We start from the raw sequence: 23,819 nt of genomic DNA on the forward strand, positions 1-23,819 counted from the left end.
AGGCTATATACAGGGGGTACCGGTACAGAGTCAATGTGGAGACTATATACAGGGGGTACCGATACAGAGTCAATGTGGAGGCTATATACAGGGGTACCGGTACAGAGTCAATGTGGAGACTATATACAGGGGGTACCGATACAGAGTCAATGTGGAGACTATATACAGGGGTACCGATACAGAGTCAATGTGGAGGCTATATACAGGGGTACCGGTACAGAGTCAATGTGGAGGCTATATACAGGGGGTACCGGTACAGCGTCAATGTGGAGGCTATATACAGGGGGTACCGGTACAGAGTCAATGTGGAGGCTATATACAGGGGGTACCGGTACAGAGTCAATGTGGAGGCTATATACAGGGGTACCGGTACAGAGTCAATGTGGAGGCTATATACAGGGGGTACCGGTACAGAGTCAATGTGGAGGCTATATACAGGGGGTACCGGTACAGAGTCAATGTGGAGACTATATACAGGGGGTACCGATACAGAGTCAATGTGGAGACTATATACAGGGGGTACCGGTACAGAGTCAATGTGGAGGCTATATACAGGGGGTACCGGTACAGAGTCAATGTGGAGGCTATATACAGGGTGTACCGGTACAGAGTCAATGTGGAGGCTATATACAGGGGGTACCGGTACAGAGTCAATGTGGAGACTATATACAGGGGGTACCGATACAGAGTCAATGTGGAGGCTATATACAGGGGGTACCGGTACAGAGTCAATGTGGAGGCTATATACAGGGGGTACCGGTACAGAGTCAATGTGGAGGCTATATACAGGGGGTACCGGTACAGAGTCAATGTGGAGGCTATATACAGGGGGTACCGGTACAGAGTCAATGTGGAGGCTATATACAGGGAGTACCGGTACAGAGTCAATCTGGTGGCTATATACAGGGGGTACCGGTACAGAGTCAATGTGGAGGCTATATACAGGGGGTACCGGTACAGAGTCAATGTGGAGGCTATATACAGGGGTACGGTACAGAGTCAATGTGGAGGGTACAGAGTCAATGTGGAGGCTATATACAGGGGGTACCGGTACAGAGTCAATGTGGAGGCTATATACAGGGGGTACCGGTACAGAGTCAATGTGGAGGCTATATACAGGGGGTACCGGTACAGAGTCAATGTGGAGGCTATATACAGGGGGTACCGGTACAGAGTCAATGTGGAGACTATATACAGGGTGTACCGGTACAGAGTCAATGTGGAGGCTATATACAGGGGGTACCGGTACAGAGTCAATGTGGAGGCTATATACAAGAGGTACCGGTACCAAGTCAATGTGGAGGCTATATACAGGGGGTACCGGTACCAAGTCAATGTGGAGGCTATATACAGGGGGTACCGGTACAGAGTCAATGTGGAGGCTATATACAAGGGGTACCGGTACCAAGTCAATGTGGAGGCTATATACAAGGGGTACCGGTACCAAGTCAATGTGGAGGCTATATACAAGGGGTACCGGTACCAAGTCAATGTGCAGGTTAGTCGAGGTAATTTGTACATGTAAGTAGGGGTGATGTGACTATGCATAGATAATAAACAGGTTAGTCGAGGTAATTTGTACATGTAAGTAGGGGTGATGTGACTATGCATAGATAATAAACAGTGAGTAGCAGCAGTGGGGGGGTGTCAGTGTAAATAGTTTGGGTGGACATTTGATTAATTGTTCAGCAGTCTCATGGCTTGGGGGTAGAAGCTGTTAAGGAACGCTTGCCGTGTGTTAGCAGAGAGAACAGTCTATGACTTGGGTGACTGGAGTCTTTGACAATTTTTTCAACCTGACAAGGTACGAATCTGTCGTTCTGCCCCTGAACAGGCAGTTAACCCACTGTTCCTAGGCCGTCATTGAAAATAAGAATTAGTTCTTAATTGACTTGCCTAGTTAAATAATGGTAAAATAAAAAAAATAAAAAAATAAAGTTTGCCGATGAAACAATAGTGGTAGGCCTGGACAACAACGAGACAGCCTAGGGAGGAGGTCAAAGACCTGGCCGTGTGGTGCCAGGGCAACAACCTCTCCCTCAATGTGATCAAGACAAAGGAGATGATTGTGGACTACAGGAAAAGAAGGACCAAGCATTCTCATCGCTGGGGCTGTAGTGGAGCAGGTTGAGAGCTTCAAGTTCCTTGATGTCCACATCACCAACAAACTAACATGGTTCAAGCTCACCAAGAGGGCACGACAAAATATATTCCCCCTCAGGAGACTTGAAAAGATTTGGCATGGGTCCCCAGATCCTGAAAAGGTAATACAGCTGCACCATTGAGAGCATCCTGACCGGTTGCATCACCGCCTGGTATGGCAACTCCTACCCCCTCTGACTGCAAGGCGCTACAGAGGATAGTGCGTACGACCCAGTACATCACTGGGTCAAAACTTCCAGGACCTACAGTATATACTAGGCGGTGTCAGACTAAGGTTGAAAAAATTGTCAAAGACTCCAGTCACCCAAGTCATATGACTTTTCAACCTTAGTCTGACACCGCCTAGTATATACTGTAGGTCCTGGATGTTAGGAAGTTTTGACCCATACGCCCCCGCCCCCAAAAAACTGCATAGTTTCCTGGGAACGCGAAGCGAGGCGGCCATCTCTGTCGGCGCCGGAAATGAATGAACTACAGATTTGTACCTTGTCAGCTCGGGGGTTTGAACTTGCAACCTTCCGGTTACTAGTCCAACGCTCTAACCACTAGGTTACCCTGCCGCCCCAACTTAATGATGGTGTTGGAGTCGTGCTTGGCCACGCAGTCATGGGTGAACAGGGAGTACAGGAAGGGACTAAACACGCACCCCTGAGGGGCCCCCATGTTGAGGATCAGCGTGGCAGATGTGTTGTTGCCTACTCTTACCACCTGGGGTCGACCCTTCAGGAAGTCCAGGATCAAGTTGCAGAGAGAGATGTTTAGTCCCAGGATCCTTAGCTTGGTGATGAGCTTTGAGGGCACTATGATGTTGAACGCTGAGCTGTAGTCAATGAACAGCATTCTCACATAGGTGTTCCTTTTGTCCAGGTGGGAAAGGGCAGTGTGGAGTGCAATAGAGATTGCATCATCTGTGGATCTGTTTGGGCGGTATGCAAATTAGAGTGGGTCTAGGGTTTCTGGGATAATGGTGTTGATGTGAGCCATTACCAACCCTTTAAATCACTTCATGGCTATGGACGTGAGTGCTACGGGTCTGTATTAATTTAAGCAGGTTACCTTAGTATCCTTGGGCACAGGGACTATGGTGGTCTGCTTGAAACATGTAGGTATTACAGACACGGTCAGGGAGAGGTTGAAAATGTCTGCTCTGAGTAGAAGTCCTGGTAATCCGTTATTCACAGCCTTGTGAATGTTGACCTGTTTAAAGGTCTTGCTCACATCGGCTACGGAGAGCGTGATCACACAGTTGTCCGGAACAGCTGGTGCTCTCATGCATACTTCAGTGTTGCTTGCCTCAAAGAGAGCATACAAAGCATTTAGCCCGTCTGGTAGGCTCGCGGATACAGAGGTGTACACAGTGCCAACTGTATTGAATATATTGAATAGTGCCTTTTGTGATAGAAGTACCAAATTGTACATACAGCTGGGCCCTGGGGCAAGTCTGAATAAGTATTTTTAAAGCCATTTAAAGCCATCACAGTTTCGCCCTACCCCTGGTGGCCATTTAAATTGGAATCTGATTGACCTGGACGTGTCAGTGACTTGTTTCACCCGGATTTCATCAATTGAAATGTTTTCCATCTCCGGTCTCTCCAGATGAACTACTCTCTCAGTACAGCCATGGTGGTGGGGATCTTTGTAGCTTTCGACAAGAAGTGTTACACCTCACCCACCAACCTGCCAGCCCTCGTTCTCCTGCTCTTGCTGTATGGGTGAGTACTAGACATATGATTTGGGAAGCTTCTGCGTGCTGCTTATGAAGACTTTGTGGGACCGATACTCTGCTTCAAACCCCCTTTTTAACACCCTTTTTCTCCCCAATTTCGTGGTGTCCAATTATTAGTAGTTACTGTCTTGTCTCATCGCTACAACTCCCGTACGGGCTTGGGAGAGACAAAGGTCGAGAGCCATGAGTCCTCCGAAACACAACCCAACCAAGCCAAGCCACACTGATTCTTAACACAGCGCGCATTCAACCCGGAAGCCAGCCGCACCAATGTGTCGGAGGAAACACCGTACACCTAGCGACCTGGTCAGCGTGCACTGCGCCCGGCCCGCCACAGGAGTCGCTAGTGCGCGTTGAGACAAGGATATCCCTACCGGCCAAACCCTCCATAACCCGGACGACGCTAGGCCAATTGTGCGTCGCCCCATGGACCTCCCGGTCGCGGCCGGTTGCGACAGAGCCTGGGCTCAAACCCAGAGTCTCTGGTGGCACAGCTAGAACTGCGATGCAGTGCCTTAGACCACTGCACCACCCGGGAGGCCCCAAACCCACTTTTGATGTCCTAAATCTCTCTCTCTCTATCTATCTAGGTGGTCAATAACCCCCATGATGTACCCCATGTCATACATCTTTAACATCCCCAGTACAGCCTACGTCTCTCTGTCCTGCATCAACCTGTTCATCGGCATCAACAGCAGCGCCCTCACCTTCATATTGGAACTGTTTGAGAACAACCGGGTGAGGATGGGGGAGAGAGAGAGGGAGAGGCAGATTGTGTATGAGAGAGAAAGAGAGAGGGAGCAAGTCATGTTTAATTGTTGTTGTTTATTGTGTTGTTGTTTACTGTATTGTTGTTGTTTATTGTGTTGTTGTTTGTCGTGTTGATATTGTTCTTGTTTGTTGTGTTGTTGTTGTTTATTGTGTTGCTGTTTATTGTGTTTTTGTTTGTTATTGTTGTTTATTGTGTTATTTGTTGTGTTGATGTTGTTGTTTATTGTGTTGTTGTTTATTGTGTTTTTGTTTGTTATTGTTGTTTATTGTGTTATTTGTTGTGTTGATGTTGTTGTTTATTGTGTTTTTGTTTGTTATTGTTGTTTATTGTGTTATTTGTTGTGTTGATGTTGTTTTTTGTTGTGTTGCTGTTGTTGTTTATTGCATTGTTGTTTATTGTGTTTTTGTTTGTTATTGTTGTTTATTGTGTTATTTGTTGTGTTGATGTTGTTGTTTATTGTGTTGTTGTTTATTGTGTTTTTGTTTGTTATTGTTGTTTATTGTGTTATTTGTTGTGTTGATGTTGTTGTTTATTGTGTTTTTGTTTGTTATTGTTGTTTATTGTGTTATTTGTTGTGTTGATGTTGTTGTTTATTGTGTTGTTGTTTGTTGTGTTGCTGTTGTTTATTTTTTTGTCATTGTTGTTTATTGTGTTATTTGTTGTGTTGATGTTGTTGTTTATTGTATTGCTGTTGTTTGTGTTGTTATTTATTGTGTTGTCGTTAGTTATTGTGGTGTTGTTGTTGTTGATTGTGTTATTTGTTGTGTTGATGTTGTTGTTGTTTATGGTATTGTTGTTGTTTGTTGTGTTTTCGTTTGTATTGTTATTTATTCTATTGTTGTTGTGCTCTCCAGGCCTTGTTAGAGTTCAATGAGTGGCTGAAGAAAGGCCTCCTGGTCTTCCCTCACTTCTGTCTGGGCCGGGGGCTGATTGACATGGCTATGAACCAGGCGGTGACTGATGTCTATGCACACTTTGGTGAGCACAACATAGTTAGTGTTGGATCTCTATGGCTCACAACACTTCCACACTCATCTATTCTCTAAACCTCCTCCAGCCTACAACACTTCCACACTCATCTATTCTCTAAACCTCCTCCAGCCTACAACACGTCCACACTCATGTATTCTTTAAACCTCCCCCAGCCTACAACACTTCCACACTCATCTATTCCCTAAACCTCCTCCAGCCTACAACACGTCCACACTCATCTATTCTCTAAACCTCCTCCAGCCTACAACACTTCCACACTCATCTATTCTCTAAACCTCCTCCAGCCTACAACACGTCCACACTCATCTATTCTCTAAACCTCCTCCAGCCTACAACACGTCCACACTCATGTATTCTTTAAACCTCCCCCAGCCTACAACACTTCCACACTCATCTATTCCCTAAACCTCCTCCAGCCTACAACACGTCCACACTCATCTATTCTCTAAACCTCCTCCAGCCTACAACACTTCCACACTCATCTATTCTCTAAACCTCCTCCAGCCTACAACACTTCCACACTCATCTATTCTCTAAACCTCCTCCAGCCTACAACACGTCCACACTCATCTATTCTCTAAACCTCCTCCAGCCTACAACACGTCCACACTCATCTATTCTCTAAACCTCCTCCAGCCTACAACACTTCCACACTCATCTATTCTCTAAACCTCCTCCAGCCTACAACACTTCCACACTCATCTATTCTCTAAACCTCCTCCAGCCTACAACACGTCCACACTCATCTATTCTCTAAACCTCCTCCAGCCTACAACACTTCCACACTCATCTATTCTCTAAACCTCCTCCAGCCTACAACACGTCCACACTCATCTATTCTCTAAACCTCCTCCAGCCTACACTCATCTATTCTCTAAACCTCCTCCAGCCTATTCTCTAAACCTCCTCCAGCCTACAACACTTCCACACTCATCTATTCTCTAAACCTCCTCCAGCCCAACACTTCCACACTCATCTATTCTCTAAACCTCCTCCAGCCTACAACACTTCCACACTCATCTATTCTCTAAACCTCCTCCAGCCTACAACACTTCCACACTCTATTCTCTAAATCCTCCAGCCTACAATACTTCCACACTCATCTATTCTCTAAACCTCCTCCAGCCTACAACACTTCCACACTCATCTATTCTCTAAACCTCCTCCAGCCTACAACACTTCCACACTCATCCTAAACCTCCTCCAGCCTACAACATCCACACTCATCTATTCTCTAAACCTCCTCCAGCCTACAACACGTCCACACTCATCTATTAAACCTCCCCAGCCTACAAACCTCATCTATTCTCTAAACCTCCTCCAGCCTACAATACTTCCACACTCATCTATTCTCTAAACCTCCTCCAGCCTACAACACTTCCACACTCATCTATTCTTTAAACCTCCTCCAGCCTACAACACTTCCACACCCAGCCTATTCATTCGGGCCCGTCTCTAGCCTGGTAACCAGATCTGTTTGTGCCAACTCTTCTGAGGATCAAGGCCTGGTACATTGTCCCATGTTGTGTTTCAGGTGAGGACCGTGCCATGGATCCGTTCAAATGGGACTTTGTAGGGAAGAACCTGGTCTTCATGGCTATAGAGGGATGTGTCTATTTCCTCTTCACTATCCTCATAGAGTACCGCTTCTTCCTCGACCACTGGTGAGGAACTAGCTCCAATATCATTGTGGAGGGATATTTTTGTTTTTATCCGTCTTTGTACAATGGGAAACTAAAATCCCATTCACACTGAAAATGGACCTAATTTAGTGGGTCATTCAAGTTAGAACCACGCTTATCTCAAACTCTATGTACATTCGGTGTGAAAAGGGGTTGTATTGATCAATCAATCAATCAATCAATGAATCAATCAATCAATCAATCAATCAATTCTCCCCTCCAGGTTATCAGACTTCCGAGGGCCCCCTCCTAAAGATGAGGACGAGGACGTGGCGGCGGAGAGAGAGAGGATCTATAACGGCGGGAACAAGAGTGACATCCTCCAGATCAGAGACCTCTGCAAGGTTAAAACCTCTCTGGGATATTCGGGACGGTAGCGTCCCGCCTCGACAACCAGCCAGTGAAATTCCAGGGCGCCCAATTCAAAACAACAGAAATCTCATAATTTAAATTCCTCAAGCATACAAGTATTTTACACCGTTTTAAAGATAAACGTCTCGTTAATCCAGCCACAGTGTCTGATTTCAAAAAAGGCTTTACGGCAAAAGCACACTAAACGATTATGTTAGGTAAGCACCTAGTCACAGAAAAACACAGCTAATTTTTCCAGCCAAAGAGAGGAATCACAAAAAGCAGAAATAGAGATTAAATGAATCACTAACCTTCGATGATCTTCATCAGATGACACTCATAGGACTTCATGTTACACAATACATGTATGTTTTGTTCGATAAAGTTTACATTGGCGTGTTATGGCGTGTTATGTTCAGTAGTTCCAAAACATCCGGGGATTTTGCAGAGAGCCACATCAATTTACAGAAATACTCATCATAAATGTTGATGAAACTACAAGTGTTATACAAGGAACTTTAGATAAACTTCTCCTTAATGCAACCACTGTGTCAGGTTTCAAAAATGTGTTACCGAAAAAGCATACCATGCAATAATCTGAGTACAGCGCTCAGACAAGAAAACAGCCAAACAGATATCCGCTATGTTGTGCAGTCAACATAAGTCAGAAATAGCATTATAAATATTCACTTACCTTTGATGATCTTCATCAGAATGCACTCCCAGGAATCCCAGTTCCACAATAAATGTTTGTTCGATAAAGTCCCTCATTTCTGTCCAAATACCTCCTTTTTGTTTGTGCGTTTAGTACACAATCCAAACTCACGACGCGCAGGCAAGTCCATGCGAAAGTTCTATTACAGTTCGTAGAAACATGTCAATCGAAGTATAAAATCAATCTTTAGGATGTTTTTATCATAAATCTTCAATAATGTTCCAACCGGAGAATTCCTTTGTCTGTAGAATTGCAATGGAACGCAAGCTAACTATCACGTGAACACGCGTGGTCAGCTCATGCCTCTCTGCCAGACCTCTGACTCCATCCCCTCTCATTCGCCCCCACTTCACAGTAGAAGCATCAAACAAGGTTCTAAAGACTGTTGACATCTAGTGGGAGCGTTAGGAAGTGCAATAGACAAAAGACACTATGTAGGGCATGAGTTGAAAAACTACAAACCTCAGATTTCCCACTTCCTGGTTGGATTTTTTCTCAGGTTTTCGCCTGCCATATGAGTTCTGTTATACTGACAGACATCATTCAAACAGTTTTAGAAACTTCAGAGAGTTTTCTATCCAATTCTACCAATAATATGCATATATTAGCAACTGGGCCTGAGTAGCAGGCCATGTTACTCTGGGCACCTTATTCATCCAAGCTACTCAATACTGCCCCCCCAGTTCCAAAGAAGTTAACTATCATCTTGACCCTCTGAATACGACATAGTAGACCCCTCCATCATTAACATACTTGTGCATACAGACTCCTCACAAATATCTGTTGTATCACAACCGGATGTGTCAAAGGTGGTGTTTAACCTACTAGGTCAAAGAGAGGAAACTGTGAGGACATATCGGATTGTAGGTGTAACAGTATAACTTTAGACCGTCCCCTCGCCCATACCCGGGCGCGAACCAGGGACCCACTGCACACATCAACAGCAGTCACCCACGAAGCATCGTTACCCATCGTTCCACAAAAAGCCAACCCTTTCAGAGCAAAGGGGGAACCACTACTTCATGGTCTCAGAGCGAGTGATGTCACCAGATTAAAACGCTATTTAGCGCGCACCACCGCTAACTAGCGTTTTTCCTAGCCACTGTGCTTCTACACCTGCATTGCTTGCTGTTTGGGGGTTTTAGGCTGGGTTTCTGTACAGCACTTTGAGATATCAGCTGATGTAAAAAGTGCTTTATAAATATGTTTGATTTGATTTGATTTGTTACCTATATACCGTGAGTCTGTGTCCAAACGAACTCTGGTTATTTTTGTCCTCTCTACAGACATACTCTGGGAAGACGAGACAAGCGGTGGACAGGATCTGTGTGGGCGTGCCTGCAGGAGAGGTCTGTCCGTCCGTCCCCCCTCCCCCTTTTATAGTCCCTTTCAGCTACCTTCTGCCCCACCTCATTTCTTTAACAGATTCCCTAGTCTGACCGTGTCTCTGTGCTGTCAGTGTTTCGGTCTGTTAGGAGTGAACGGAGCCGGGAAAACGACCACCTTTAAGATGTTGACTGGGGACACAGACGTTAGTTCTGGAGAGGCCACTGTCTCTGGATACAGGTACAACACATCGCAGGAAGATGTGAGGAAAAAAATAGTGTGTGTTGGACCCACCGTTCAGATAAAAAAAAAAGACTCAATGTTGTTGTATTCATCCATATTCTCTGTGGTCACTCAGTGTCCTGTCGGACATGTTGGACGTGCACCAGAACATGGGCTACTGCCCTCAGTTTGACGCTATAGACGACCTGCTAACAGGCAGGGAACATCTTTACCTCTACGCTCGTCTCCGAGGGGTCCCCGAGTCAGACATCAGCAGAGTGAGTAGAGATGGGAGATACTGTCTGACCTGTCTGACCTGTCTGTAAGTCTGTCTCGTCTGTCTGTCTTTCTGTCTGTCTGGTCTGTCTGTCTCGTCTATCTGTCTGGTCTGTCTGTCTGTCTGTCTGTCTGTCTGTCTGTCTGTCTGTCTGTCTGTCTGTCTGTCTGTCTGTCTGTTTTTGTGTGAATGAGTGTAGTGTACTGTATGTGTATATGTGCATACTGCATGTGTGTATATGTATTTGTGTGTATGCAGGTGTGTGTATGCAGGTGTGTGTGTATGAGTGTAGTGTACTGCAGGTGTGTGTGTATGAGTGTAGTGTACTGCAGGTGTGTGTGTATGAGTGTAGTGTACTGCAGGTGTGTGTGTATGAGTGTAGTGTACTGCAGGTGTGTGTATGCAGGTGTGTGTGTATGAGTGTAGTGTACTGCAGGTGTGTGTACTGCAGGTGTGTGTATGTATTTGTGTTAACATTCATGTATTTCCCCCTTTGCGTTTGTAACACATTCCGCACCTCTCCTGTCTCCCCACTAGGTGGCAGATTGGGGCATACAGAAGCTGGGTCTATCAGAGTACGCTGGTCGCTGTGCAGGAACATACAGCGGAGGCAACAAGAGGAAACTCTCCACAGCCATCGCTATGATTGGCTGCCCAGCCCTGGTTCTACTGGTGAGTCAACCAATCAGTGTTTAACCCCTACCATTGAAAAGGCGGGGCAGGCTCCCCAACCAGCTATGATTGGCTGGTTATACTGGTGTCAGCCAACACACTATACATACACTATACATATACTATACATATACTATACATACACTATACATACACTATACATATACTATACATACACTATACATACACTATACATACACTATACATACACTATACATACACTATACATACACTATACATACACTATACATATACATACACTATACATACACTATACATACACTATACATATACTATACATACACTATACATACACTATACATACACTATACACTATACATATACATACACTATACATATACACACATACACTATATACACTATACATATACATATACATATACTATACATATACTATACACACACTATACACATACTATACACATACTATACACATACATACACTATACATACACTATACATACACTATACACATACTATACACATACATACACATACATACACTATACATACACTATACATATACTATACATATACTATACATATACTATACATATACTATACATACATACACTATACATATACTATACATATACTATACATACACTATACATATACATACACTATACATATACTATACATATACTATACATACACTATACATATACTATACATACACTATACTATACATATACTATACATACACTATACATACACTATACATACACTATACATACACTATACTATACATATACTATACATACACTATACATATACTATACATATACATATACTATACATATACTATACACTATACATACACTATACATATACTATACATATACTATACATATACATACACTATACATATACTATACACTATACATACACTATACATATACTATACATACACTATACATACACTATACATATACTATACATATAAATACACTATAAATACACTATACATATACTATACATATACTATACATACACTATACATACACTATACATATACTATACATACACTATACATATACTATACATATACATATACTATACACATACTATACATATTATACAATACTATACATACTATACATACACTACATATAAATACACTATACATACACTATACATATACTATACACACATATACTATACATACACTATACATATACTATACATATACATACACTATACATATACTATACATACACTATACATACACTATACATATACTATACATATACTATACATATACTATACATATACTATACATACACTATACATACACTATACATACACTATACATATACTATACATACACTATACATATACTATACATACACTATACATACACTATACATACACTATACATACACTATACATATACTATACATACACTATACATACACTATACATATACTATACATACACTATACATATACTATACATACACTATACATATACTATACATATACATACACTATACATATACTATACATACATATACTATACATACACTACATATACATATACTATACATATACTATACATACACTATACATATACTATACATACACTATACATATACTATACATATACATACACTATACATATACTATACATACACTATACATACACTATACATATACTATACATATACATACACTATACATACACTATACATACACTATACATACACTATACATATACTATACATACACTATACATATACTATACATACACTATACATATACTATACATACATATACTATACATACACATACACTATACATATACTATACATACACTATACATACACTATACATATACTATACATACACTATACATACACTATACATATACTATACTATACATATACTATACATACACTATACATACACTATACATACACTATACATACACTATACTATACATATACTATACATATACTATACATATACTATACATATACTATACATATACTATACATACACTATACATACACTATACATATACTATACATTTATATACATACACTATACATATACTATACATACAATATACATGTCATATACATACACTATACATATACTATACATATACATACACTATACATATACTATACATATACATATACTATACATACACTATACATATACATATACATACACTATACATATACATATACATATATTATACATACACTATACATATACTATACATATACACATATACTATACATATACTATACATACACTATACATATACATATACATATACATATACACACACTATACACACAATATACATATACTATACATACACTATACATATACATATACTATACATACACACTATACATATACACTATACATACATTATACATACACTATACATATACTATACTGTGTGTGTGTGTGTGTGTGTGTGTGTGTGTGTGTGTGTGTGTGTGTGTGTGTGTGTGTGTGTGTGTGTGTGTGTGTGTGCGTATCCTTATAGGATGAACCCACTACAGGTATGGACCCCCACTCCCGACGGTTCCTGTGGACTGCCATTATGAGTGTCATCCAGGACGGGAGGGCCGTGGTTTTGACATCACACAGGTACCCCCCCACCACCACACACACACACCCTTCCCCTACACCTTCCCAGACAAGTCCAGTCCAATGGGATTACTGTACCTGAACTAATGTTGTTGGTGTTGGTCCAAGACATAGCAACGTGGTACACATGGGTAATGTCAGTACACATGGGTAATGTCAGTACACATGGGTAATGTCGGTACACATGGGTAATGTCAGTACGCATGGGTAATGTCAGTACACATGGGTAATGTCAGTACACATGGGTAATGTCAGTACACATGGGTAATGTCAGTACACATGGGTAATGTCAGTACACATGGGTAATGTCAGTACACATGGGTAATGTCAGTACACATGGGTAATGTCGGTACACATGGGTAATGTCAGTACACATGGGTAATGTCAGTACACATGGGTAATGTCAGTACACATGGGTAATGTCAGTACACATGGGTAATGTCAGTACACATGGGTAATGTCAGTACGCATGGGTAATGTCAGTAGACATGGGTAATGTCAGTACACATGGGTAATGTCAGTACACATGGGTAATGTCGGTACACATGGGTAATGTCAGTACACATGGGTAATGTCAGTACACATGGGTAATGTCAGTACACATGGGTAATGTCAGTACACATGGGTAATGTCAGTACACATGGGTAATGTCAGTACGCATGGGTAATGTCGGTACGCATGGGTAATGTCAGTACGCATGGGTAATGTCAGTACGCATGGGTAATGTCAGTACGCATGGGTAATGTCAGTACGCATGGGTAATGTCAGTACACATGGGTAATGTCAGTACACATGGGTAATGTCAGTACACATGGGTAATGTCATGTCGGTACACATGGGTAATGTCAGTACGCATGGGTAATGTCGGTACACATGGGTAATGTCAGTACACATGGGTAATGTCAGTACACATGGGTAATGTCGGTACACATGGTTAATGTCAGTACACATGGGTAATGTCATGTCAGTACACATGGGTAATGTCGGTACGCATGGGTAATGTCAGTACACATGGGTAATGTCATGTCAGTACACATGGGTCATGTCGTGTCGGTACACATGGGTAATGTCAGTACACATGGGTCATGTCATGTCAGTACATATGGGTAATGTCAGTACACATGGGTAATGTCAGTACATATGGGTAATGTCAGTACACATGGGTCATGTCGTGTCGGTACACATGGGTCATGTCGTGTCGGTACACATGGGTCATGTCGTGTCGGTACACATGGGTCATGTCATGTCGGTACACATGGGTAATGTCAGTACACATGGGTAATGTCAGTACACATGGGTAATGTCAGTACATATGGGTAATGTCAGTACACATGGGTAATGTCAGTACACATGGGTAATGTCAGTACACATGGGTAATGTCAGTACACATGGGTAATGTCAAGTCAGTGCACATGGGTAATGTCAGTACACATGGGTAATGTCATGTCAGCAATCCAGATGCTTGTTTCAGACAGGCAGTCAATAGACAGAGACAGACAGGCAGTGGCCATCTGCTTGTTTCTGCTTGTTTCACTTCCTGTCTGTCTCTGTCTATTGACTGCCTGTCTGTCTGTTGACTGCCTGTCTGTCTCTGTCTATTGACTGCCTGTCTGTCTGTTGACTGCCTGTCTGTCTTTGTCTATTGACTGCCTGTCTGTCTCTGTCTGTTGACTGCCTGTCTGTCTCTGTCTGTTGACTGCCTGTCTGTCTCTGCCTGTTGACTGCCTGTCTGTCTCTGTCTATTGACTGCCTGTCTGTCTCTGTCTCCCCAGCATGGAGGAGTGTGAAGCTCTGTGCACTCGGTTGGCCATCATGGTCAACGGCACCTTCAAATGTCTGGGGACCATACAGCACCTAAAATACAAGTAGGTCTGTTACCATACTGTTACCATACAGCACCTCAAATACAAGTAGGTCTGTTACCATACTGTTACCATACAGCACCTCAAATACAAGTAGGTCTGTTACCATACTGTTACCATACAGCACCTAAATACAAGTAGGTCTGTTACCATACTGTTACCATACAGCACCTCAAATACAAGTAGGTCTGTTACCATACTGTTACCATGCAGCACCTCAAATACAAGTAAGTCTGTTACCATACTGTTACCATACAGCACCTCAAATACAAGTAGGTATGTTTCTGTACAGCACCTCAAATACAAGTAGGTCTGTTACCATACTGTTACCATACAGCACCTCAAATACAAGTAGGTCTGTTACCATACTGTTACCATACAGCACCTCAAATACAAGTAAGTCTGTTACCATACTGTTACCATACAGCACCTCAAATACAAGTAGGTCTGTTTCTGTACAGCACCTCAAATACAAGTAGGTCTGTTACCATACAGCACCTCAAATACAAGTAGGTCTGTTACCATACTGTTACCATACAGCACCTCAAATACAAGTAGGTCTGTTACCATACAGCGCCTCAAATACAAGTAGGTCTGTTACCATACAGCACCTCAAATACAAGTAGGTCTGTTACCATGCAGCACCTCAAATACAAGTAGGTCTGTTACCATACAGCACCTAAAATACAAGTAGGTCTGCTACCATACTGTTACCATACAGCACCTCAAATACAAGTAGGTCTGTTACCATACTGTTACCATACAGCACCTCAAATACAAGTAGGTCTGTTTCTGTACAGCACCTCAAATACAAGTTGGTCTGTTACCATACAGCACTTCAAATACAAGTAGGTATGTTACCATACAGCACCTCAAATACAAGTAGGTCTGTTACCATACAGCACCTCAAATACAAGTAGGTCTGTTACCATACAGCACCTCAAATACAAGTAGGTCTGTTACCATACAGCGCCTCAAATACAAGTAGGTCTGTTACCATACAGCACCTCAAATACAAGTAGGTCTGTTACCATGCAGCACCTCAAATACAAGTAGGTCTGTTACCATACAGCACCTCAAATACAAGTAGGTCCGTTACCATACTGTTACCATACAGCACCTCAAATACAAGTAGGTCTGTTACCATACAGCACCTCAAATACAAGTAGGTCTGTTTCTGTACAGCACCTCAAATACAACTAGGTCTATAACCTTACTTTTACCATACAGCACCTCAAATAAAAGTAGGTCTGTTACCATACAGCACCTCAAATGCAAGTAGGTCTGTTTCTGTACAGCACCTCAAATACAAGTAGGTCTGTTACCTTACAGCACCTCAAATACAAGTTGGTCTGTTACCATACAGCACCTCAAATACAAGTAGGTATGTTACCATACAGCACCTCAAATACAAGTAGGTCTGTTACCATGCAGCACCTCAAATACAAGTAGGTCTGTTACCATACAGCACCTAAAATACAAGTAGGTCTGTTACCATACTGTTACCATACAGCACCTCAAATACAAGTAGGTCTGTTACCTTACTGTTACCATACAGCACCTCAAATACAAGTAGGTCTGTTACCATACAGCACCTCAAATATAAGTAGGTCTGTTACCATACAGCACCTCAAATACAAGTTGGTCTGTTACCATACAGCACCTCAAATATAAGTAGGTCTGTTACCATACAGCACCTCGAATACAAGTAGGTCCGTTACCATACTGTTACCATACAGCACCTCAAATACAAGTTGGTCTGTTACCATACAGCACCTCAAATATAAGTAGGTCTGTTACCATACAGCACCTCGAATACAAGTAGGTCTGTTACCATACAGCACCTCAAATATAAGTAGGTCTGTTACCATACAGCACCTCGAATACAAGTAGGTCCGTTACCATACTGTTACCATACAGCACCTCAAATACAAGTAGGTCTGTTGCTGTACAGCACCTCAAATACAAGTAGTTCTGTTACCTTACTGTTACCATACAGCACCTCAAATACAAGTAGGTCTGTTACCATACAGCACCTAAAATACAAGTAGGTCTGTTACCTTACTGTTACCATACAGCACCTCAAATACAAGTAGGTCTGTTACCATACAGCACCTCAAATACAAGTAGGTCTGTTTCCATACAGCACCTCAAATACAAGTAGGTCTGTTACCTTACTGTTACCATACAGCACCTCAAATACAAGTAGGTATGTTACCATACTGTTACCATACAGCACCTCAAATACAAGTAGGTCTGTTACCATACTGTTACCATACAGCACCTCAAATACAAGTAGTCTGTCTGTTACCATACAGCACCTCAAATACAAGTAGGTCTGGTCTGTTACCATACAGCACCTCAAATACAAGTAGGTCTGTTACCATACTGTTACCATACAGCACCTCAAATACAAGTAGGTCTGTTACCATACAGCACCTCAAATACAAGTTGGTCTGTTACCATACAGCACCTCAAATATAAGTAGGTCTGTTACCATACAGCACCTCAAATACAAGTAGGTCTGTTACCATACTGTTACCATACAGCACCTCAAATACAAGTAGGTCTGTTACCATACTGTTACCATACAGCACCTCAACTACAAGTAGGTCTGTTACCATACAGCACCTCAAATACAAGTAGGTCTGTTACCATACTGTTACCATACAGCACCTCAAATACAAGTAGGTCTGTTACCATACTGTTACCATACAGCACCTCAACTACAAGTAGGTCTGTTACCATACAGTACCTCTAATACAAGTAGGTCTGTTACCATACTGTTACCATACAGTTACCATACAGCACCTCAAATACAGTACGTCTTCCATGTAACATAGGCACTCATCCTGCACTGGCCTCAGTATAGCCATCAGTCCCCAGACTCTGTCCCTACTGGTCTTGTCCCTGGACAAGTGTTCCTATCTGCCTTGAAGGACCACAATAAAAAAAGAGAGGAAGATTTAACAACAATCACATCATTTCAACTTAAATTAGAAGAAAAATAACACATTTGGTTTGACGAGATCTAAATGAGTCACTGATCACAGTACATGGAGTCCTTCTGTAGCTCAGTTGGTAGAGCATGGCGCTTGTAACACCAGGGTAGTGGGTTCGATTCCCGGGACCACCCATACGTAGAATGTATGCACACATGACTGTAAGTCGCTTTGGATAAAAGCGTCTGCTAAATGGCATATATTATATATTATAGTGTTGGAGTTAACCAGCCATATATAGAAGTAGCCAGCCAGGGAGTTCTGGTGCTAGGAGAGTATGGTGATGTAGCCAGCCAGGGAGTTCTGGTGCTGGGAGAGTATGGTGATGTAGCCAGCCAGGGAGTTCTGGGCTGGGAGAGTATGGTGATGTAGCCAGCCAGGGAGTTCTGGTGCTGGGAGAGTATGGTGATGTAGCCAGCCAGGGAGTTCTGGTGCTGGGAGAGTATGGTGATGTAGCCAGCCAGGGAGTTCTGGGCTGGGAGAGTATGGTGATGTAGCCAGCCAGGGAGTTCTGGTGCTGGGAGAGTATGGTGATGTAGCCAGCCAGGGAGTTCTGGTGCTGGGAGAGTATGGTGATGTAGCCAGCCAGGGAGTTCTGGTGCTGGGAGAGTATGGTGATGTAGCCATGCAGGGAGTTCTGGTGCTGGGAGAATATGGTGATGTAGCCAGCCAGGGAGTTCTGGGCTGGGAGAGTATGATGATGTAGCCAGCCAGGGAGTTCTGGGCTGGGAGAGTATGGTGATGTAGCCAGGCAGGGAGTTCTGGGCTGGGAGAGTATGGTGATGTAGCCAGCCAGGGAGTTCTGGGCTGGGAGAGTATGGTGATGTAGCCAGCCAGGGAGTTCTGGTGCTGGGAGAGTATGGTGATGTAGCCAGTCAGGGAGTTCTGGGCTGGGAGAGTATGGTGATGTAGCCAGCCAGGGAGTTCTGGGCTGGGAGAGTATGGTGATGTAGCCAGCCAGGGAGTTCTGGTGCTGGGAGAGTATGGTGATGTAGCCAGCCAGGGAGTTCTGGGCTGGGAGAGTATGGTGATGTAGCCAGCCAGGGAGTTCTGGTGCTGGGAGAGTATGGTGATGTAGCCAGCCAGGGAGTTCTGGTGCTGGGAGAGTATGGTGATGTAGCCAGGCAGGGAGTTCTGGGCTGGGAGAGTATGGTGATGTAGCCAGCCAGGGAGTTCTGGGCTGGGAGAGTATGGTGATGTAGCCAGCCAGGGAGTTCTGGTGCTGGGAGAGTATGGTGATGTAGCCATGCAGGGAGTTCTGGTGCTGGGAGAATATGGTGATGTAGCCAGCCAGGGAGTTCTGGGCTGGGAGAGTATGATGATGTAGCCAGCCAGGGAGTTCTGGGCTGGGAGAGTATGGTGATGTAGCCAGGCAGGGAGTTCTGGGCTGGGAGAGTATGGTGATGTAGCCAGCCAGGGAGTTCTGGGCTGGGAGAGTATGGTGATGTAGCCAGGCAGGGAGTTCTGGGCTGGGAGAGTATGGTGATGTAGCCAGCCAGGGAGTTCTGGGCTGGGAGAGTATGGTGATGTAGCCAGGCAGGGAGTTCTGGGCTGGGAGAGTATGGTGATGTAGCCAGCCAGGGAGTTCTGGGCTGGGAGAGTATGGTGATGTAGCCAGGCAGGGAGTTCTGGGCTGGGAGAGTATGGTGATGTAGCCAGCCAGGGAGTTCTGGGCTGGGAGAGTATGGTGATGTAGCCAGGCAGGGAGTTCTGGGCTGGGAGAGTATGGTGATGTAGCCAGCCAGGGAGTTCTGGTGCTGGGAGAGTATGGTGATGTAGCCAGCCAGGGAGTTCTGGGCTGGGAGAGTATGGTGATGTAGCCAGCCAGGGAGTTCTGGTGCTGGGAGAGTATGGTGATGTAGCCAGCCAGGGAGTTCTGGGCTGGGAGAGTATGGTGATGTAGCCAGGCAGGGAGTTCTGGGCTGGGAGAGTATGGTGATGTAGCCAGCCAGGGAGATCCGGGCTGGGAGAGTATGGTGATGTAGCCAGCCAGGGAGTTCTGGGCTGGGAGAGTATGGTGATGTAGCCAGCCAGGGAGTTCTGGTGCTGGGAGAGTATGGTGATGTAGCCAGCCAGGGAGTTCTGGGCTGGGAGAGTATGGTGATGTAGCCAGCCAGGGAGTTCTGGTGCTGGGAGAGTATGGTGATGTAGCCAGGCAGGGAGTTCTGGGCTGGGAGAGTATGGTGATGTAGCCAGCCAGGGAGTTCTGGGCTGGGAGAGTATGGTGATGTAGCCAGCCAGGGAGATCCGGGCTGGGAGAGTATGGTGATGTAGCCAGCCAGGGAGTTCTGGGCTGGGAGAGTATGGTGATGTAGCCAGCCAGGGAGTTCTGGTGCTGGGAGAGTATGGTGATGTAGCCAGCCAGGGAGTTCTGGGCTGGGAGAGTATGGTGATGTAGCCAGCCAGGGAGTTCTGGTGCTGGGAGAGTATGGTGATGTAGCCAGGCAGGGAGTTCTGGGCTGGGAGAGTATGGTGATGTAGCCAGTCAGGAAGTTCTGGGCTGGGAGAGTATGGTGATGTAGCCAGCCAGGGAGTTCTGGGCTGGGAGAGTATGGTGATGTAGCCAGCCAGGGAGTTCTGGTGCTGGGAGAGTATGGTGATGTAGCCAGCCAGGGAGTTCTGGTGCTGGGAGAGTATGGTGATGTAGCCAGCCAGGGAGTTCTGGGCTGGGAGAGTATGGTGATGTAGCCAGGCAGGGAGTTCTGGGCTGGGAGAGTATGGTGATGTAGCCAGCCAGGGAGTTCTGGGCTGGGAGAGTATGGTGATGTAGCCAGCCAGGGAGTTCTGGTGCTGGGAGAGGATGGTGATGTAGCCAGGCAGGGAGTTCTGGGCTGGGAGAGTATGGTGATGTAGCCAGCCAGGGAGTTCTGGGCTGGGAGAGTATGGTGATGTAGCCAGCCAGGGAGTTCTGGTGCTGGGAGAGTATGGTGATGTAGCCAGCCAGGGAGTTCTGGTGCTGGGAGAGTATGGTGATGTAGCCAGCCAGGGAGTTCTGGGCTGGGAGAGTATGGTGATGTAGCCAGCCAGGGAGTTCTGGTGCTGGGAGAGTATGGTGATGTAGCCAGCCAGGGAGTTCTGGGCTGGGAGAGTATGGTGATGTAGCCAGGCAGGGAGTTCTGGGCTGGGAGAGTATGGTGATGTAGCCAGCCAGGGAGATCCGGGCTGGGAGAGTATGGTGATGTAGCCAGCCAGGGAGATTCGGGCTGGGAGAGTATGGTGAAGTAGCCAGCCAGGGAGATCCGGGCTGGGAGAGTATGGTGATGTAGCCAGCCAGGGAGATCCGGGCTGGGAGAGTATGGTGATGTAGCCAGCCAGGGAGATCCGGGCTGGGAGAGTATGGTGATGTAGCCAGCCAGGGAGTTCTGGTGCTGGGAGAGTATGGTGATGTAGCCAGGGAGTTGGGTGCTGGGAGAGTATGGTGATGTAGCCAGCCAGGGAGTTCTGGGCTGGGAGAGTATGGTGATGTAGCCAGCCAGGGAGTTCCGGGCTGGGAGAGTATGGTGATGTAGCCAGCCAGGGAGTTCTGGTGCTGGGAGAGTATGGTGATGTAGCCAGGCAGGGAGTTCCGGGCTGGGAGAGTATGGTGATGTAGCCAGCCAGGGAGTTCTGGTGCTGGGAGAGTATGATGATGTAGCCAGGCAGGGAGTTCCGGGCTGGGAGAGTATGGTGATGTAGCCAGCCAGGGAGTTCTGGTGCTGGGAGAGTATGGTGATGTAGCCAGCCAGGGAGTTCTGGTGCTGGGAGAGTATGGTGATGTAGCCAGCCAGGGAGTTCTGGTGCTGGGAGAGTATGGTGATGTAGCCAGCCAGGGAGTTCTGGTGCTGGTAGAGTATGATGAAGTAGCCAGCCAGGGAGTTCTGGTGCTGGTAGAGTATGATGAAGTAGCCAGCCAGGGAGTTCTGGTGCTGGGAGAGTATGGTGATGTAGCCAGCCAGGGAGTTCTGGTGCTGGGAGAGTATGATGATGTAGCCAGCCAGGGAGTTCTGGTGCTGGTAGAGTATGATGAAGTAGCCAGCCAGGGAGTTCTGGTGCTGGGAGAGTATGGTGATGTAGCCAGCCAGGGAGTTCTGGTGCTGGGAGAGTATGGTAATGTAGCCAGCCAGGGAGTTCTGGTGCTGGGAGAGTATGGTGATGTAGCCAGCCAGGGAGTTCTGGTGCTGGGAGAGTATGGTGATGTAGCCAGCCAGGGAGTTCTGGTGCTGGTAGAGTATGATGAAGTAGCCAGCCAGGGAGTTCTGGTGCTGGGAGAGTATGGTGATGTAGCCAGCCAGGGAGTTCTGGTGCTGGGAGAGTATGGTGATGTAGCCAGCCAGGGAGTTCTGGTGCTGGTAGAGTATGATGAAGTAGCCAGCCAGGGAGTTCTGGTGCTGGGAGAGTATGGTGATGTAGCCAGCCAGGGAGTTCTGGTGCTGGGAGAGTATGGTAATGTAGCCAGCCAGGGAGTTCTGGTGCTGGGAGAGTATGGTGATGTAGCCAGCCAGGGAGTTCTGGTGCTGGGAGAGTATGGTGATGTAGCCAGCCAGGGAGTTCTGGTGCTGGTAGAGTATGATGAAGTAGCCAGCCAGGGAGTTCTGGTGCTGGGAGAGTATGGTGATGTAGCCAGCCAGGGAGTTCTGGTGCTGGGAGAGTATGGTGATGTAGCCAGCCAGGGAGTTCTGGTGCTGGTAGAGTATGGTGATGTAGCCAGGGAGTTCTGGTGCTGGTAGAGTATGGTGATGTATGGAAGCTCTATTCTGGTGCTGGTAGAGTATGGTGAAGTATGGAAGCTCTATTCTGGTGTTCTCTGGTTCATTCTGATGCCTTGATTCCATACCAAATACACATTATTGAATACTTTGAAGTTATAGTCCTTAGTTGATACATCAGTCTTTGGACTTATAAATTCATAAATTAATCCATTGATTGTTGGAGAATAAATATAAATTATAAATGTCTCATGAGCTTAGTTCAACTGTCGCAACCCCATCAGAACCCAAATTATGAGCCTGTTTTACTACAATGTAAATCAACACCATATAGCCTCAAAACATGCTTAAAAACTATCATTTTTAATATCATGGATGGTCAGTCCTTGCATCCATTGCTTTGTCCACAAATTTGATTGGTTACATTTCTCCAGCCCCATCCCTCGGCTGTTTACCAAAACAGACACGCTTTTTAATTGTTTCAATTAAAGATTGATCAAATGAATTGTTATTTTGAGTAGAAAGACATGACTTCGTAGGATTTGAAGCCCCCAGTGGAAAAACACAGGTTTGTAAAAGTTAACGTCATGATACTTGTATTGTATTATTCAAGATATTGCTATATGTCTACTGATTTAAATAAAAGTGGTGACGATGGAGAAGTTAACTGCTGTTTTCTGTGTCGTAATGTCCATGTTTAATACCTAGTTCATTCATCAATCACACCTGTTGGTCTAT

At 44.7% G+C, this 23,819-nt stretch overlaps 1 protein-coding gene across 2 annotated transcripts in view; it reads left to right on the forward strand.

Annotated features, from left to right (window-relative positions):
- Positions 1-23,819, forward strand: part of LOC118378592 (retinal-specific phospholipid-transporting ATPase ABCA4-like) — a 140,470-nt gene that overhangs the window by 105,793 nt on the left and 10,858 nt on the right. For both annotated transcript variants that reach the window (XM_052475962.1, XM_052475963.1), the window contains 11 exons: positions 3,760-3,875; positions 4,480-4,627; positions 5,516-5,639; positions 7,189-7,318; positions 7,560-7,680; positions 9,689-9,751; positions 9,862-9,968; positions 10,087-10,228; positions 10,765-10,899; positions 13,429-13,532; positions 15,305-15,397. In XM_052475962.1, the coding sequence (XP_052331922.1) occupies positions 3,760-3,875; positions 4,480-4,627; positions 5,516-5,639; positions 7,189-7,318; positions 7,560-7,680; positions 9,689-9,751; positions 9,862-9,968; positions 10,087-10,228; positions 10,765-10,899; positions 13,429-13,532; positions 15,305-15,397 (1,283 nt within the window). The remainder of the gene's footprint in view (positions 1-3,759; positions 3,876-4,479; positions 4,628-5,515; positions 5,640-7,188; positions 7,319-7,559; positions 7,681-9,688; positions 9,752-9,861; positions 9,969-10,086; positions 10,229-10,764; positions 10,900-13,428; positions 13,533-15,304; positions 15,398-23,819) is intronic.

This window comes from Oncorhynchus keta, chromosome 23 (genome assembly GCF_023373465.1).
Source record: "Oncorhynchus keta strain PuntledgeMale-10-30-2019 chromosome 23, Oket_V2, whole genome shotgun sequence".
Lineage (NCBI taxonomy): Eukaryota > Metazoa > Chordata > Actinopteri > Salmoniformes > Salmonidae > Oncorhynchus > Oncorhynchus keta.